At 47.0% G+C, this 18993-nt stretch overlaps 1 protein-coding gene across 2 annotated transcripts in view; it reads left to right on the forward strand.

Moving 5' to 3' along the window:
* Positions 1-273: 273 nt before the first annotated feature.
* gria3b (glutamate receptor, ionotropic, AMPA 3b) overlaps positions 274-18993 on the forward strand; it is a gene marked incomplete at both ends in the record, with an annotated part of 80222 nt that continues 61502 nt past the window's right edge. For both annotated transcript variants that reach the window (XM_080527801.1, XM_080527802.1), the window contains 2 exons: positions 274-355; positions 1179-1337. In XM_080527801.1, coding sequence (XP_080383927.1) covers positions 274-355; positions 1179-1337 — 241 coding nt within the window. The remainder of the gene's footprint in view (positions 356-1178; positions 1338-18993) is intronic.

Below are 18993 nucleotides of genomic sequence, written 5' to 3' on the forward strand. Positions count from 1 at the left end.
GGTCCAATCAGAGTAGCCCGTATTCTCAATCAGATTCGCTAGTTTCTCCACCACCATCTTTGGGATAAGTCCCTTGCTTTTTTCTCTCGTTCTCCGTCTCTTCCTCTCAGTTGCAGTAAATTGCTCTGCAGCCCGGGCTGCACCTCAATGAACCTAATTGGTGCACTGTGAGCGACCATCATAAATCTGACGGATTTTCATCGTCGTCGGGGTTTCGTATGAATGTGCTTATACAGACCCTTTTTAAGGAGTTGAATACACAGGTTGGAGAAAATGGCACAAACCACCGTGGTTCTGTTTTTATTGTGGCTTTTTGGCAGATCATCCGGAGGATTTCCTCATCAAATTAGTATAGGTAAGTGGTTCCTTATTCATTATAACATCAAGTAGGCTATTGTATTGTCTTGTCTCATAATTGATTATGCCGGTTTTTAGGATGATCTCTCCAGGACAGAACGTTATCCAGTCTGTGGTGTAGCTTGGATGCGTCGCCTAACTGATTTTTCTTTTTTAAAATCTATGAAACTAGCCTACTAGCCCACTTAAAATAAACGGGAACTGGTGCAACTTCTATGAATTGTGTATTGCACGATCTATACAACAGGCAGAACGACGAGAAATAGTCTATAATAATGTAGCCTATTAGGAGACACGCATTACATGATCAGTTATGTTTGTTTGTCAAGTCGATCAGCACTACGGGATGTTATACAGCAGCTTAGGACTGTTTATCTACACAAGACAGTGCTGCTGCGGCTGCTGCCTACTCTGGTGCCTCTCAAGTTCGGCTGGGGCGGCAGTGTCCACGGGCTGGTTTGCGAGTTGGTTATCCCACTCCGTGAGCTTCTAGAAAGAATTATAAGGTTCTATCTCCGTTTAGGGTAGTTCAGAGATATTGAGCGTCAACGTTTTTACATTCCATTATGTTTTGTGAGATGGAACCTCTGTATCTCATGAATTACTAACTCAAAAATGTCAACATTTAAAAAATAACACCACACAGGCATTAATAAACACCTAATGGATCAGATTATGTAAAAAACTCAATTTTGACAAAAATGGAGATAGAACCTTATAATTCTAACGTCACGACTCTTAAACTGTGATGGCAGATCTGGATGTATTCATGATCGGAGATGGTAAGAACAGTGTTAATTATTGATATGTATTTCTTCAAGGGGGACTCTTCATGCGGTCCACTGTGCAGGAGCACAGCGCTTTCAGGTTCGCTGTTCAGCTCTACAACACAAACCAAAACACGACCGAGAAACCTTTCCATCTGAACTACAACGTTGACAACCTCGAGTCGTCCAACAGTTTCTCAGTCACCCATGCGTGTAAGTACAATGTGGTTTCGATTAAATGTCAACACCGAATACAGCTATGAAAAACGTCATCTTTTTAACTTAACTTTTTTTTAAGACTCAAATAGCCAGAGCTGGTTATCTTAGGCTATATCCTGAGAAAGTAGGCTACACGGTCATGAATGTATTTCTACCTATTGAATGTGCTTTGAACCCTCCAGCTGGATATCATAGCTACTGCAACACTCATTAACATACATTGTAGGGTTTTTGTTAAAGGAGTACCTCACCCCCAAAAAATAATTTCGAATGTAGGCCTATTTCTCTTCAGTTCCCAAAATATAAATACTTTTTTTTGCCTACAAGCCTCATAGATATCCTAATGACAACCTTATATCTACTTAATTGAAACGTGATTTCATGATGTGTTTTTAAAACAAAATGCATCTTTAAATCACTTTTCCAAGAAGTAAATATAAGTAGGAAGTAAATATAATATGAAATATATGAGATTTTAATGAACAAAATAAATGTACTAAAGTACTCCTTTTAATACTTTAATACAGTATATACCACAATATCCATAATAACAATGCACCAAGTTAAGAGAGTTGAATTGCCTGGGACTGAATCGAATACTCATGTATTTCTAAGACAAAATCTCAATACAAAACAAGTTCCCTTGGCAACATACTGAATACACAGTCTTTACACAGATGCTAGCCTTGAGAAGAAAAGAAAACATACCCAATTATACAGCCGTGGAGTCAAGGATTCCGTGTGGGAGGTTTTCATGTACTGTACACTGCAGCCACAAATGGATGGTTTGAACATTAGAACTGTGTTTCTAATCTTACAGAATCAGCTTTGATCAGATGCATAATTCATCCCTTAAGCTTTGGCCCTAAATCACTGCAGCACTGGATACAGATCAATACTTTTTTCGCCCCATCAATAACATTTGATTCTCTCCATGCTGTTGTGTGGCTCCTCCTAGCCTGGCAATGGCTTCCATTCAGGGAAGCCAAATTGCCACATTTTAATGTAGTGTACACTCTGTCCGCCACGGTCTCATTCATTGCATTAGCAGAAACAAAATGGACAGAGGAAGGAAAGGGAGACCAGCGCGATGAGATGATGTCATAGTACATGGTGAACTCGATTGGCTGGGCGCCCTACGGTACACATACACGTTATCCATATCCAAATGTTTTCTTCTCTTCTGGCTAATATGATTCTGTCACCTCTCTCTCTCTCTCTCTCTTCACACCCTGTCTGACCAGGTCTTTGTGTCTCTGTGTCTCTCTTCCCTGCTCTCTCCTCTGACTGTCTCTGTTAGCGACAATCTCTGTGTTTAAGCCACCATCCCTCAGCTCACCCCTCTCTCTCTCTCTGAGTCCCCCTGTACTACGGAACATCTCCCCCAGCTCTGCAGAGTCAGCTCATTAGCACCCAGCCCTCATACCACCTCACTGCGCTGTCATTGGATAAAATAAATACATAATAAAATCAAATAAAAATCCATATAACCCCATCTGACCGAACAGCAGCAAATGAGTTGAGCTTCGACCTGCAGCGGGGTGCAGATGGAGGTCTGAGAAGGGGAGATGGGAAGGAGATGAAAGCCCGAGCCCCATAATCACAGCTAGGCAACGCCGTCCATGTCGTTACCAAGGTGTCCCTGTCCCTGTCCCCTGTCCCTGTGTTGATACCAACAGAAACAATAAGCAAATGAGTCACTAAATAATATAGAATGCTGCGCTGCACCTTCATGCATGTTGAAGGAGCAGGGAAGCACAGGGAAGAAGAGGCTAGCTATCAGAATCTAATTAAATCCTGGGCCACGCTCAGTGGAAGAGGCTCCTGAGGGAGCCGTGGCCTCTTTCCTGCTTTCTCACTGCCCGCCGCCACGTCTTTGCAACCCCATCAAAAAGCAACGACTTGAGAGCCTTTGATGATGTCGAGTAACTGACATTTAAAAAGAGAGAGAGAGAGAGAGAGAGAGAGAGAGAGAGAGAGAGAGAGAGAGAGAGAGAGAGAGAGAAAAAAGGAAATTTGCAGTTTTGTTCCACAGAATAGTGCAAAGTTTGTCAAGCGCCATTATGGTGTTGATAGGAAGTGTTCTCTCCCTTTGATATGATGTGTATATGATGTGTATAGGATGTGTGATGTGTAGGCCTATATGATGTGTATATGATGTGTATATGAGGTGTATATGAGGTGTATATGAGGTGTATATGAGGTGTGATGTGTATATAATGTGTATATGATGCCTTCTACTGTGGTGGAGTGTGTTCTTTGTTGTTCTCTGTGCCATGCAACCAACATGTAAGAATACATCATGCAATGTTCTCTTGAGACTGGACCACACGGCCACACACACGCTAAACACACGCTAAACACACGCTGTCCCAACTTCAAGTTGACCACATGCTTTGTCTTCTACTCAATTTGATGGTTGTCAAACTTTGCTGTGATCCAAGTATGGACCTTTGTGGTAGAGCTCAGTAAAACGGCTGTAGTTGTGTGTTCTTTCAAAAAACTGAAAACGTCACACTTTTCTTTTTGAAAACACGATCAGCGCCATGTTCGATCTGAGGCGTTTGTTTTCAGGTAGCATCCTGGGATTCTTGTCAAGCTGAACTCCTGAACAGCAGACAGCTCCTACTGAGCTCACATCAGTCCTCTCACACATTGGCTTTCCCTCTGTTAATGTTGTGAAAGTGATATAGATGTGTATGATCCAATAACAGTTCAATGTTGCCTGTTCTGGCTCCTGAGTCTGACCTGCAGTTTGCTGAGACTGCTCGTGTTAAGACATTTAACATTCAGTACGCCAAAGCTGTTGTGTTGTGACTGGCTGACCAGCTTAGCCAGACAAACAGAGCCAGGTGTCATTTAAGTAGACCCTATCAGCGAGAGCCTGCTAGGCATGTAGTTTACTTTGCAAGCTGTCAGATGGATTTACTGGCCGTTCTGACTTCCCCTTCGTCATCAGCACTAAGAACCCCTCTGGGATGACTCAGACCTATGTCATTAGAAACAGCCTTTCACTACACCGGTATTCACTATGTATTTGAGTGAAGCTGTCAGGCTGTTTTTGTGGCTTCATTGAAATGCAAAAAATATCTGCACAAATATTAGTCTACTGACCTCCCTCTTCCTTTTACAGTCACTGTAAACACATTATGCAAGTGTCATTATTTGCTCTACTGCAGCATAATTGTCGAGCAGCATGTTTTTATCATTGCTAACTGATACTGTTGGGTGGCCTCTTTTTGCACAGCATACTGTAGATACTGTGTTCAAAGCTAATGGCTTTTCAGCATTCAGCTATAACTATTGAACTTGGGCTAGCATTAACTACACATCCAAGAAATAAATATAAAAATCCTGGGGCATAAAAACAAGTTATATGTGAGAAAGATTTTCTTTCAAGTAAGTTTAAAGCCTCACACTATTAATTGAATTAGTGACCGGCAGCAAAACAATGTGTGGCTTCAGTAATCCTTCAGGCTGGGCTTTGTTCTTCGGCTTCACACTGCGCCCGCTTAGTAGGGAAGGCTGTTGTCGTTGCTTTGAAGTGACATCAAAAATCGAGAAATGTGTAATTACCTCTGCTAGGTCCGTAATGGCTGTGGACGCTGGAAGTCAGGTACACTCATACAGAAGACAGGAGCAGTTCAAAGCAAAGGGTGAAACAGCGTGAAGAAACCAATGCAGACAGAGTTACTGTCCTGACAGCCACAGCTAGCTAAATGAACGGCTATAGGCCTATGGTATCACATTCTGTTGTCTACGTTTTTCCCCCTCTTTCTTTACCTGAGGAGAGAAAACAATCAAGCCACCCACACTCTTTTGTCTCCATATTCATTAGCTTACCCGCTTTGATTTTTGTCAAAGCAAAAAATGTGCAATACTTAGCTTTTAATCTGTCCTCCCTGTCCCCCCACAAAGTTGCCCATCTCTCATTCTGTCATTAAGCTAATGGTGTGTGTCCCCTCTACCAGCCTTTTACATGTGCCTACCTCTCTTTTATTGGATCCTTCAGGTCTTTAAACACCCGCGTAGCAGATGGTTATTTGGCTGCAGCACTCAGCACCCTTCTCACGCTGCTGCTGCTGCCGCCGCCGCCGCTGCTGTTAGCTAACTCACTACAAAAAGGCAACAAAGTATAAAGGCGAAAACACAACAAAGATTCACTGTAATTGCGTTTGCCTTTCCAAAAGCACCAAACAGGAGGGACAACAGTCGAAGCATGCGACTGCGTGGCGGAATGAGCTTCTCTGTGGGCGGAGGGCAGGCGAGGTTAGCTGCCATAGACGAGGATACATATGTGCTGTAATATTAGCAGCGCCTGGATGATAGCTGTCACAGCTTATTACTGTGTGCGTTCAGAGTGGGCGAGCTACACAAAGAAGAGAATGCCGGAGATCAGTGATGATATGTAAAATAGATGCTTAACTGTTGTGAGTGATACGTAGGCTTACCATGAAAGGCAGCAGCGGTAATATGCACATCCCAAAATAACTTAAATATTAACTTTTATTCACATGTACTGTACTACAGGTAGTTTGTTATGACTCACTCAAAATATGGGGAACAGAATATTTCAACTGATAAGGATGATATGACATTTCAGAAGAATGTCAGGAATGTATTCCTCGCCACACTGTGCTTGGATATCCTCAATGCTCAAGATAGCAATCTACTGTGGATAAACTTGTTCCATTTTTATGTCTAGACTACAAGCCACAAGCAAGTGTGGCTGGTCTTTAGGTCTACCCAGATACCATCTACCTTTCGAGTTCCCTAGAGAGAAGAGACAGGCAGCCTCTCAGAACAGTGGGCTACATTATGATTGAGCATGTGCGGCAAATACAGCATATGTTCAGATGAAAGGACTGTGTTCAGACTGTGAAGTCTTAGCGTGACGTTGTGGCTCTCGGGCTCCGCTGTGTAAGGAGAATTGACGGCAAGCAGACGCGCCGTGCCAGAGGAGCGTTTGACAACCCTCAGGCTCCTGGCCAGACAAACATCTTCAGGTGACTCATCTCCGCTACACCTGCCCGGAGTCACACTCACATTCTGGAACCCCGCCTAGAGAGGTGTGACATGTCCAGAGGGTTGACGAAACCTGAGAGAAAGAGGGAGAGGGGAAGAGGAAGAGACAGAACTGAGAGATGGAAAGGAAGATGGAGACCACAAAAAGGAAAGAAGAGCAATAGAGATTAGGGTTCGAAAGAGAGAGAAAGTGTGTGTGTGTGTGTGAGAAGCGGGGCGGGCTGTGGCTCAGGAGGTAGAGCCGGCGTCTAATGATCGCAAGGTCGGTAGATCGGTGGTTCGAACCCCGGCTGGCCTTGGGCAAGGTGGTGTCCTTGGGCAAGACACTGAACCCCAAATTGCTCCCAATGAGCGGGGCCGGTGCCTTGCATGGTAGCTTTCTGCCATTGGTGTATGAATGTGTGTGTGGGTGCACTTTGGAATAAGGCGCTATATAAGTCAGTCCATTTACGAGAGAGAGAGAGAGAGAGCTTTCAAGGCTACAGGGGATATCACTGGAACACGCCATCCGTTGGAGACACAGATGGAGACTCTTTTATGGGCATGCACACACATACACACACACAGACACACTCACACACACACACACACACAGAAGGAGAGAGCAGGAGGGACCGCAAGCCAAATATCACCACATTATCATGTCCCTCATCACATTTACTTTCTCAAGAGGCCCTGTTCAGAGCAGCACTCACGCCTAGGCATCATTTATATCAAATAAGCGCTGTTTACACCCTCATTGCTTGCTTCTTTGTTTTAAATAAGGGCTATTGATTATGCATTGGTTTCTTTCTGTGTACTGTATACAGCGCAGTATACAGCGCAGTATGTAACAGTAATAGGAGGAGATGAAGAGCTATCCGGGACAGTTCGGAGGGAGATCCCTCTAACACCAGTAAGTCAAGTGGGACATAGAACAAAGAAAAGGCAGAGAGTCCAGGAGGAGAAGGGGACAGGCGGCTGATGCTTAATCAGGACCAGGGGGATAGGCAGCTAGGGTTTCAGGAGTTAGCTGTGTGCATAAGGATATCCATGTGCACAAAGGCCTCTGAGATGACGTGAGTCACCATGTGGTGGTGTCACAGTCCATTTTGGGAGGCTGACCGTCGGTCTCGGATGCCCTCATTGGCGGCTTATCGCGCGGCTGAGTCCGAGGTAGAGCAAAGGCCCTGGATGAGGTTACATACTACAGGAATCCTGAGTGCACTGGGTGGGGGGATAGACAGCTACGGGAAGGAGGTGACAACTTAAGGCCATGTGCATTGGCCTTTACTCTCGTTTGGATGTTGGCACATCAAAAAGGATAGATAGGAAGACAGAAAACAGATTGAAAATCCAAGAGCTGATTCTGTATTTTGAGGTTCTACAGGCATACTTGTGCAAAACTGTGTTTTTTTGGGGGGGGTTTTAGGTTGCAAGGGGTTAAAAAAAATTATGCTGCAAATACATGTAAAGGCAGCCCGTAACTCCAAAGGCCAAAGCGCCAAAGGGGAAACGTTTTTTTGACCTAATTTTCATATTTCCAGTGAGACGCAGGGTGCCCCAGTCTGGTTTTTAAAGACCTGCTCGCAGTGGAAACTGTAATGAGATTCAGACAGGAACACAGGCCTCACTCCCAGGCAGATTCAACACAATGCATTTTTAATCAGAATATCAAAAGATCCTCTTAAAGTGAACCTGAGGAGAACGGTTGCTGTCGGAATGTTATTTGTCTGGGAATCGCTAACCTTCACAGATGCTGTTTGAAAAAAACAAAAAAAAACAGCTCTCCTCGTCTGCTAAAGTGCATGCTTATATGATTCTTTATCAAAAGTAGTAGGGGTTCAGCCATTTCAGCAAATTGCGGTTGGGATGTACGTAGTTATTGAAAACATGTGTGTGTGTGTGTGTGTGTGTGTGTGTGTGTGTGTGTGCGTGTGTGTGTGTGTGTGTGTGTGTGTGCGCGGAACTAGGTTTTTCCAAGGCGATGTTTCAAATGGTCTGTAACAAAGCATACTGGGGCTGTTTAATAGGGTGCGTTTTAGAGTCCATCTGGTATTGAACTCTTGTCAGTCTATTGTGCGCTATTCAGCCCAGAGTTGTTGTTAGTGTCTTTAGATTTCCTATTGATTTCCTTTATCCCTCTGCTTCATCTTCCTGGTGCAAATCTGAGGGATTGAATAGTGTCAGAGGATAGGCAAAGTGACGGGGTGGAAATGGTTATGGATGAACTGTCGGCGCACATAAAGACGTGCAAATGGGAAAAACACACACATTTGTACAGATTGTTACATTATGGTATTTCAGCATCGAAATGACTGAGGTACAATACAGAATCATTCAAGAAATCTACACTTGTCGAGATGATCTAAAATGGTAGTCATGTAAAGTTATATAACCTTATTGCTTTGATAGATAATCTAAAGAATACAAGTCATAACTGTACTCTCCTCTTCCTCGTAAACCTCCTGATGATACATGCAACCAACCAATCTCTGGACATAAATGTTAACGTTTTATGAGGATCCCATACTGATTCTAAATCTAAACCGTATCCATAGTAGTCAGACTGTGTAAGTAAGTAATGTTTATTTATATAGCACATTTTACAACGACAAAAACAGCCGCCCAAAGTGCTTAACAGAAAACACTAGTAAAAGACAAATAACAGATAAAAAATACACTAAAAACAAGATGCAATACAAAATACAAGTGCAGAAATAAAAGTGCAAAAAAGTGCAGTGTCGGGAGGCAGGCTCACCTCAGGCCAAGGCCAGGGAAAAAAGGTGTGTTTTTGCTAATATTTTAAAAGCCTTGATGTTCTGGGTGGATCTGACGTGGAGGGGGATACAGTAGAGTAGTGTATGCAGTAGACCCTCTCGTGTGTATACAGTAGACCCTCTGTGCAACCCCCCCTAGGTAGGTACTCTGTGTACAGTCGACCCTCTGTACAACCCCCCCTAGGTACGTACTCTATTTGAATCATTGAATCACTGTTGAGCCGTAGCTCACACAATGAAAGAGTTAGCCTGTGCTTATTGAAGATGATATCAACACAATACTGGGATGGAGAAGTGTACCCAGCTGACCATAAACAAATAATAATAAGCGATAATAATAAACACTACAAGAAGGATCAAAACATGCTTGAGGCCTCGTGAAATTCTTAGTGGGACATTAAACACATTCAGCCCTGTGCTCTGTGCTCAACGCAATAAAACCGGGGGCACATCCGGTGCATTCTGAATCAAATGAATGGGTGGAGAGGCGTTGTCGTAGAGAACTGTTCATCTCAGGTGCGTGGGTAATGTGTCTGCGTTGCAAGGCACCTGGCTTCCCGCTATGGCTGCTTTACATTCAGTCTCTGCGATAAAGAAACCCTCTCAAGGAGAGTGAGGTCCTGCAGTTTTGTGGGGGAGATTATTCGTTTTCATTTCTAAAAACTAATTTACCCATAGCCTCCTATTGTGAAAGGGGTGGAAAGAAGAATAGTGAGGAAAGGGCGAACAATTCTTGAATCTTGTCACATAAAAAGATCTCTGGCGTTGCAGTCAGTCAGTCAGTCAGCATTCTCTCTCTCTCTCTCTCGCTCTCTGGCAGAATGTGGCAGTATCCACAAGTGCGATACTTATACCAGCACAAGTAGGGGATTACTGATTCAGTGATTGCGGGTATTGTCGGGGTGTTGTGTCAATGGCCAATAGCTGACTGAGACTGGGCCGACTGCAGCCGTGTAGGTGGATGAAAAGGGCTTTCTGAAATAGTGTCGAGAGAGAGAGAGATAGAGAGAGAGAGACACAGAGAGAGAGAGATAGAGAGAGAGAGATAGAGAGAGAGATATAGAGAGACAGAGAGACACAGAGAGAGAGAGAGAGACAGAGAGAGAGAGAGATTGAGAGAGAGACAGAGAGAGAGAGAGAGAGAGACAGAGAGAGAGAGACAGAGAGATATAGAGAGAGAGACAGAGAGAGAGATAGAGAGAGAGAGAGAGACAGAGAGAGAGATAGATAGAGAGAGAGACAGAGAGAGAGAGAGACAGAGAGAGAGAGAGAGAGAGAGAGAGAGACTGAGTGTCTGGCCGGCCTCTCCCCAGTTGGAGGCCCTGACTGCGTTGTCCTGACCAAGGTCATTATGGCTTCATGAACAAAAACACTCTCGCTTTTAATTATCTCCAGAGAAACTGGAGGAAATACAATAATTGGCACGCCGGTGTTCCAGAATAGTCATCGGTGCATCAGGAGTAAATCCATCCTATTAGGCTCTTCATTGTTTCCCATGCTGTGTGTGTGTGGTGTTGTATGCTTTCTGGGCAAAGACAGTTGTGAAATTAACCAGAGGGAGGGAGGGAGAGAGAGAGAGAGAGAGAGAGAGAGAGAGAGAGAGAGAGAGAGAGAGAGAGAGAGAGAGAGAGAGAGAGAGAGAGAGAGAGAGAGAGAGAGAGAGAGAGAGAGAGAGAGAGAGAGAGAGAGAGAGAGAGAGAGAGAGAGAGAGAGAGAGAGAGAGAGAGAGAGAGAGAGAGAGAGAGAGAGAGAGAGAGAGAGAGAGAGAGAATGACGCGCGGGGGATATGATGAATACAAAACATCAACAGTCAGCATCATAATGTTCTCTACCAAGTAAATATTGGATCACGGCGCAGTTGGGCCCTGCTTCAAACACTCCATTTGCAGGGTGAGCGGATTGATTTACATGTCTCTAGCCTGTTCAGGAGAGGAGGCGGTCATAAACGGAGGCCTGTCAGAGCAGCAAGTCTGTGTAGGAACAGGGTCTCCATCATCAGTGATTGCTAGTGACAGTTCACAGTTGCCGGCCCACTGAACCATCGCAACCTTGTGAAAGCAGTGTACGGCCACTGTAGCATGCAAGGAAAGGACGAAAAAATAAATAAAATTATATTAGCATATCCCTCTAAGCCATACAGGGATATGCAAATAAGATATGCCATACCACGCATAGCCCACTGTAGTTAATATTAAAGACTGCGTTATGTAATGAGAGACTGATGCAGATCTACGGAGAGTCTAGAGTCTGAGCTCCAGGATCACTTTCTCCATGAATATGATTCTAATTAAAGACTCCCAACTATGTCAAAGAGAGACTCGGTATAATGAATAACAGTTCTAAGCTGAGTGGTTCGTCATGGAAACGGCCCATGCCAGTCCCAAAACCAGAGCGATACACACCACGTCAGTTGTCTGTCTTGTTTGACAAACGTCCATGAATGTGTTGTTCTTATTTACAATGACGGCATCCCTCCTGGCTGTGCTGCATGAATGTACATGAAGAGTACATACGCATTGAATAATGAATTGGCCTATGAATGATAAAGTAAAAAAGGTCAACCGTCAAATAATAACAAATAAAAGTTAGTGTTATTATCAGCTATTTAGCCCTCAGGCAGGAAGTCCTCTGACTCATATCTGTTTAAGACGCAGAGATGAATTCGATTATTCATTTTATTCATCATTATTCATTGTTAGTCAATGTTGCCTTGCTATCTCTACAAAGGGTATGCATTATGAAATGTATATTGTAACACAGTTAGCCTACAACATATTTATAGAACTTCATTCATATTTATGGTTTGTGTTTTTCGTTTGCGTATGGAGTGTTTCTCAGTGTTTACCATTCCCCTGTTGTGAGAATTAACACAACATGATGTGGGCTTTCTCAAGCATGACCCTGTCCTATTTCCCCTCACATGGCTAAATGGAATAGTCTCTATATGGCTCTTGTCATTTCACACATGGCTACGTGAAACCTGTGGGCGGTCTCCCAGGTTGTCCGTCCGCGTTTGGATGTCTGTGCGTGACTGTGTGGTGAAATATTGAAGCGCTCCATCGTCGACCATCGAGTCTGGCCTCAGGGGGGCGAATCTTGTCTCGTTCTCTTTTTTATTCTTCTTCTTCTCTCAATGGTGTGGCTTTCTTTTCTGGGGTGTTGCGTGCAGATCAGGAAGTCGAACCTCATCTGGGCCGACGAGAGAGCTAATCCATCGCAGCTGCAGAATGAAAAGGCCTTTTGGAGCGAATCCATTGCGAAGGTTTCAATGGGAAGCCTTTCCCAGACACCAGTGCCCTTTGCAGACCTGACAGCGCTAGAATATGATGAAAAGAGGCTAGGGGGAGTTCAGTTGCTTAGCCGTCTTGGTGCATTAGAGGGGAGGAAAGACGATCTGAAAAAAGAGAGATGAGGCAACACACTGGTTATAATATAAGGAAGTTGCCAAAGATACCGTACTGTGCTATCCACACAACAGTAGTTGAATCCAAATCTCTGAGAGAGTTCAGTATCTTTGGCAACTTCATACATGGAGGATACTTAGGCACGGAGGTGGTGTCATGTGGCATCCCAATTGATCATATATAGCAAAGAAAACAATTCATTCACTCATTATCCCCAGCCCTGTATTTGCCTACTGTATATGGCTCTTAGCCTATCATAAGCAGAGTCAATTAGATTCAGTTCAAACATCAAACCGGAGAGACATTTACAGTCAAAAGATTGAGAAAAGAAAGCAGTTTGTTGATGGACACGTTTTTATTTTAATATCAAACAACGTGTCTAAAACAGACACTTGCTACTTTCAGACAGGTTTTTGGTCTGAGTTGATTTGTTTCATGAAACAACATGAAAGTTGTTTGGAACTTACTTGATGACATGACTAGGTTACTGTTTCTGCATACCTTAGTTGACTGGCAGGTTATCTTCATTGTGTCTAAGTGTTCACTGTTTTGTTGTTTTGACAACTAAATAGATTGCCAAGTATTAAGTAGACTGACTGACTACTAAACTTGCAGCCGTGTGGTTGGTTTGCTGTTATCGATACGATGCGCCTACACTACAGCAGCAGCACTCATTAGTTGTGTAATGTCCCACAGCCCATAATCTTAAGCCATGTGAGTAAAAAAGAGTGTTATATCTTCACTCGATCAAATTTCAGGACCCTCCTTTCATGACTTTTCCTAGATATGTGCGTTCTACCACCCAGTATCCTTACATTTTCAATCTCACTTGAGGATAAGCTAATATAAAGCTTTTTCTGTGTAGTAAGCAGGCTAATTTGCAAGCGGCCAACTAGTGGTCGTTGTGTATAAATAGCAGGTTAGCATTTTAAAGGGGGTGGCTCTTTTAGTAGGCAAAAAGGCACGGCTGTTCTAATGTTAATGATAGAGCAAGTTTACCATTATCATTTCTCAAGCTGGGCTGAAACATTTTGTGCATCACATTTTCACACTGTTAAGGTAAATACCATTCCACTTCCAATTCCACTTTCTCGCAGACGCAATAATGCTCCATAATCGACTGGTAACTAGGCATCACAAGGACAAAAATGTAAAATGTAAATTGCTAATGTATCATTATGGTCATATACAAATCTAGTTGATGAGCAGGGCTATTGGACTGGTTGAACTGGCACGGTACATCCAGAAGGTCGCCGACCACTGCCGTTTATCAGCCTCTAGAAGCCCAGAGACTTTTTCTCCAAGTGCTGCATGTCCAGAAAACCCTTCCATTCTTTGTATGTGTCTGCTGCGGGCTTAGTAGACTTTCTGCTAGGGTATGTCACAGGATGTCCATGGAATATCCTCTTTGTAGGTGGACTGGGCAGTGAATGTCTTGTCCACTTTGTAGGGTAATTGGGCATGTTGGAGTCGGAGCAGCCTTGTTTCAGTGCTGTTCCTACCTTCTCCATGTTGGTGCCGTGACTCAGATGCATCCAGGGGCGGCTGATTTACATCAGTGGGAGGAAGTGAATGGGGGTTGTTAGTGGTGGTGGTGCACATTGGCCTTGTGATACAATACTACACCCCCCCCCCGCCCCCCCCCCCCCCCCTCTCTCTCTCTCTCTCTCTCTCTCTCTCTCTCTCTCTCTCTCTCTCTCTCTCTCCACTCCCTCCAGCATTGTGATTCAAAGATGGAGCGCCGTCTCAGCAAGGGCACTAATAAGAAAGGAAAAGTGACGCTGGACTCTCCATACTTAACCAGGGTGGATAGAAGTTGTGGAGGAGAGGGAATTCTTTAAGTGATGCCTCCAAGGTTAAACAGCCACCCCCTTCTCTCTTCCTCATTTTATTATTCTGTGCAGAGAGGCCTGGAGCCTGGGAGACGGGTCCAGGAGAGGTGCTGCTTTAAATTCACTCCTGTAATCAAGCCCCACAATGCAGTACAAATCCCACAATGACTCGGCACCACTGCTACTGGACGTGAATTGTAATAATGTGGTTAGAGCTACCTGGGGGCCAACGGCCTGCTTTTCATTTGCAAGTAGAGGACATTATGAGGATGGTCATCTTTTCCTTCTTGCTGGCCATATGTTTGACTCTAGGCCCTGTGTGTGCGTTGTACAGTACAGGGCACAGGCATCTGAAATAGCCCTGAAGGATAAAAAGCACCAGTCATGAAGCATTAACCTCATCTGGCTTGTACTGTGAACACCTAGAACACTGAGGTCCCAAGCCTGCTGGTGCTAGAGTCTCAGCGATGCAGATGGGAAGAAAGAAAAGAAAAAAAGCAGCCTGAACGTATGCATAATACAAACAAGTACTGTACGTACACAGGGTAGCCGAGAACACCTCGGCGCCTTGACAGTGATGGGGGAAAATATATCTCTATGTCATCCATCCAGAGAGTTTACTCTTGAGTATTTTTGCAATCTTCTGGATGAGAATAGAAACAACAAGAGGGGGAGGGCTGTGCAGCATTCCAATCCACAAACCACATCCAGTTGAACACGCTGTCTCCTCTTGGTACCCAAAACGCAGCGTCAACTCAGCCAACCGCACCTCCCCCCACACTGAATAGGAGAAGTAATTTAAGAGACGTCATCTTCAACTATTCCCTTAATCCCCACAGAATGATGGAGCTCACTGGTTTCCCCCTGCATTTAGACACATAAATACAAAGTGCTAAACTGAACGGTTGCCATTTGGAGCTAAGCTAGCGATGCGTTGTGTTGTCTAGCTAGCCCCCCAGACAGCAGCAGTGTAAATGTTCCTGCTTGGTTATTGGTTGTTGTCTGACATGATGAACTATCTCTCCCACGTGCCTTCACCCTGCTCTGCTCTGCTGTGCCTCTGCTCCTTCCCCCTGCTCAGCCCACACCATTGACGCTGTGATTAGCCCCGCGTGTTAGCCAGGGCACGTTGGCAGGCCTTCAAATTGCTGTCCCTCTTAATGCACTGGCACAATGCGTACGCACCCTCTTGATCTCTGCTCCCCCCCCCCTACACACACTTCCTCCATCTCTTCCTTCCTTCCTTCTTTTCCTCCTCCTGATCCATCTGCAAAGAGCATGCCCGGGCCCTGCAGCGCTGATTGGGGGATTAGTCGCCTGTGAGAGACTTTGTCAACAGCTTTCTGGAAATCCAATTACAGAATATCATAAGCCCTACATGTTTCATACCCTTTAGAAACCTCCGGAAAAAAGTACAAAACGCACTCACAAAGGGACTGACTGTTGAGTATCTGCCCCTTTCTGCGCCACAGCCGAAACAGAGCCGGCGTGACGTCTATGAGTGGATGGATCCTCCTGCTACGGCTAAGACAGTACTGTAGCTAGCCGTTCCCTCTGCATTGCAGCAAATTACGGAGTGAATGATCCCGTCCACAGTGAGCTGTGTTGTTTGCTCTGGCTGATCGGCTTGGCTCTCTCTCTCGAGTTGCAGGGGCTGAGGGGTTTTGTCTGTTATCTTCTAACAGGGTGCAGATAGCGGTTAATTGCTTGCGTGGCGTTCCGTCGTGCTGTCTAGGAAACGTCACAGCCGACGCGGTCATGCACGGCGGATATTTCGGCTGTGTGCATTCACTGTCTCGTGTATCAATTAGGTCCCGTCAAATTGAATTATTTTTCCGAATTACTAAGCAAACTGTGCGAATCCAGCGTCGACCAACCTAAAAAAGCAGCGCTATCGGGTCAACTGACATATTGCCTCCCCTCTTTAAACATCCTTATCGTTTTTCGCTCCCTGTCCGAGATTCCAACCTTTGAGTCACCGTGTTGGTCTGCCAGAGGTCACTGTTGTGGTCATGGCAACCATCGCACAAAACCGACTTGTCTTAAGTAGAACCACTTTTTCATACAGTATATAGATATATATATATATATATATATATATAGGCATGTCCCCTTCCAAGGAATATATAATGAGTTTACTCCTTGAGAAGGAGCCTGAACCTGTTATGACACGGGGGCGAGGGAGCTCAAGGACACGACACCGGAGGCAGAATATAGTGTTAGCCCCGTAGGGTATTTATTTACAGTGCAGGTGGGTGGAAACACAGATGATGAGTCCGGAGGTTTCAGCCTGGCGGGCTGGGGGTTTCAACCTGGCGGGATGGCGGTAGTGGTTGGCATAGGCTGTGGAGGAACAGGAAAGCAGGGTAAGTCTCCACGGTAGGCCAGTACACAAGATATCAACGAATCACAAGAATAGGCACAAGAGCAAAGTTCATAACTAATCACAGCGGATACTTGCCAGGTCATTCTTAGGGAAGAACTGACGATGATTGAAGGGAGTCCAGGGTAGATGTAGCCAGAGGGTTGATTGGGGAGTGGAGACAGGTGTGTGGGTTTGACTGTGGCTGGATAACCCTCCAATCACCGGGAACGAGCTTCACCTGCGGCGGAGAGCACGCTGTGCTCGGGTTGTGGGGGCGGGGGAGGGCGTGTGTGACGGCCCAGCCGTAACAGGACCCCCCCCCGAGGGGGAGCCTCCTGGCGACCAGCCCGGAGCCTCCGGGTGGGCCCGATAGAAGTCCCTGAGGAGGACTGGGGACATGATCTGGGACCGGGGAATCCAGCTCCGTTCCTCTGGGCCATATCCTTCCCAGTCCACCAGGTACTGGAAACCCCGGCCACAGCGACGAGCCCTGAGGAGCCTCCTTACCGCCCACTGGGGGTGGCCATCCACCAACTGAGGAGGGGGCGGTGCAGGGGCTGGTGGCATCAGGTCGCTGGCGACATGGGGCTTAACCCGGGAGACGTGGAACACCGGGTGGATCCGACGGAGGGAGTGAGGGAGGACCAGCCGGATGGCAGCGGGGTTGATGACCCGGTCGATGACGTAGGGGCCGATGTACCTCGACGCCAACTTCCGGGAGGGGACATTGAGGGGGAGATCCGCCGTGGAGAGCCAGACCCTCTGGCCGACCTGGTACACCGGAGCTGGAGTGCGACGACGGTTGGCGCTTCGGGTAGTTCGGGCGGTGGCCCGAAGCAAGGCCGAGCGTACGGAGGTCCAGACCCGACGACAGCGAAGGAGGTGTGCCTGGACTGATGGTACCGACGCTTCGCCCTCCTGGGTAGAAAGCAGGGGTGGCTGGTACCCCAAGGAGCACTCGAAGGGGGACCGGCCGGTGGCTTCATTCACCATGGCGTTCAGGGAGTACTCCACCCAGGGTAGGTCCTTGCTCCAGGAGGATGGATGGAGGGAGGACATGCAGCGGAGTGCCGACTCCAGGCTCTGGTTGGCTCTCTCCGCCTGCCCATTGGTCTGGGGATGGTAGCCGGAGGAGAGGCTGGTCGTGGCCCCAATCCCCGAACAGAAGGCCTGCCACACCTTGGATGTGAACTGGGGGCCACGGTCGGAAACCACATCCTGGGGAAGCCCGTAAAGCCGGAAGACGTGGGTGGTGAGTAGCTCCGCCGTCTCCGCCGAGGTCGGTAGCTTTGCCAGAGCTACCAACCGCACGGACTTGGAGAAGCGGTCCACGATGGTGAGGATGACCGTGTTGCCTAGGGACGGGGGAAGGCCGGTCACGAAGTCCATGGCGAGGTGGGACCACGGTCGACCGGGCACGGGTAGAGGCCGCAGCAGTCCTGAAGGCGGCCGGTGGGATGCCTTGCTGCGAGCGCAGGTAGGGCAGGCCGAGACGAACTCCCTGACGTTCGCGGCCATGGTGGACCACCAGAACCGCCGGCGCAGGAAGGACAGTGTGCGTAGGGCCCCAGGATGGCAGGCGAAGCGGCTGGCGTGGCCCCACTGCATCACCTTGGTTCTGACGGCGTCCGGGACGAAGAGACGGCCGGGGGACCCCGGTCGGGGATCTGGCTGGGTGCGCTGTGCAGCTCTGACCACCGCCTCGATCTCCAGGGTGACCACTCCAACGACCCGGGAGGATGGAACGATGGTGTCAGGAGTGGTGGGTTCCTCCTCTGCGGCATGGAGCCGAGAAAGGGAGTCAGCCTTGGCGTTCAGGGAGCCCGGACGGAACGTGAGGTGGAAGTTAAACCGCCCGAGGAACAGGGCCCAGCGTGCCTGACGGGAGTTCAACCGCCTGGCCGACTTGATGTAGGTTAGGTTCTTGTGGTCCGACCAGACGGTGAAGGGGTGCTCTGCGCCCTCCAGCCAGTGCCGCCACTCGTGGAACGCCTCCACCACCGCCAGCAGCTCGCGGTTCCCGATGTCGTAGTTGGCCTCGGCGGAGGTATAACGGCGGGAGTAGAAGGCGCAGGGGTGCACGGTCTGGTCCTCCGATCGTTGAGAGAGCACGCCACCGACGCCCGTGTCTGAGGCGTCCACTTCCACAATGAAGGGCCTAGAGGGGTCTGGGTTGATTAGGACCGGCGCCGAGGTGAAGAGCCTCTTCAGGTCACTGAAGGCAGCGCTGGCTGCTGGTGTCCACGTGAACTGGCGCAGGGGGGA

Source organism: Nansenia antarctica, assembly GCF_963989245.1.
Source record: "Nansenia antarctica genome assembly, chromosome: 3".
NCBI classification, from domain to species: Eukaryota; Metazoa; Chordata; class Actinopteri; order Argentiniformes; family Microstomatidae; genus Nansenia; species Nansenia antarctica.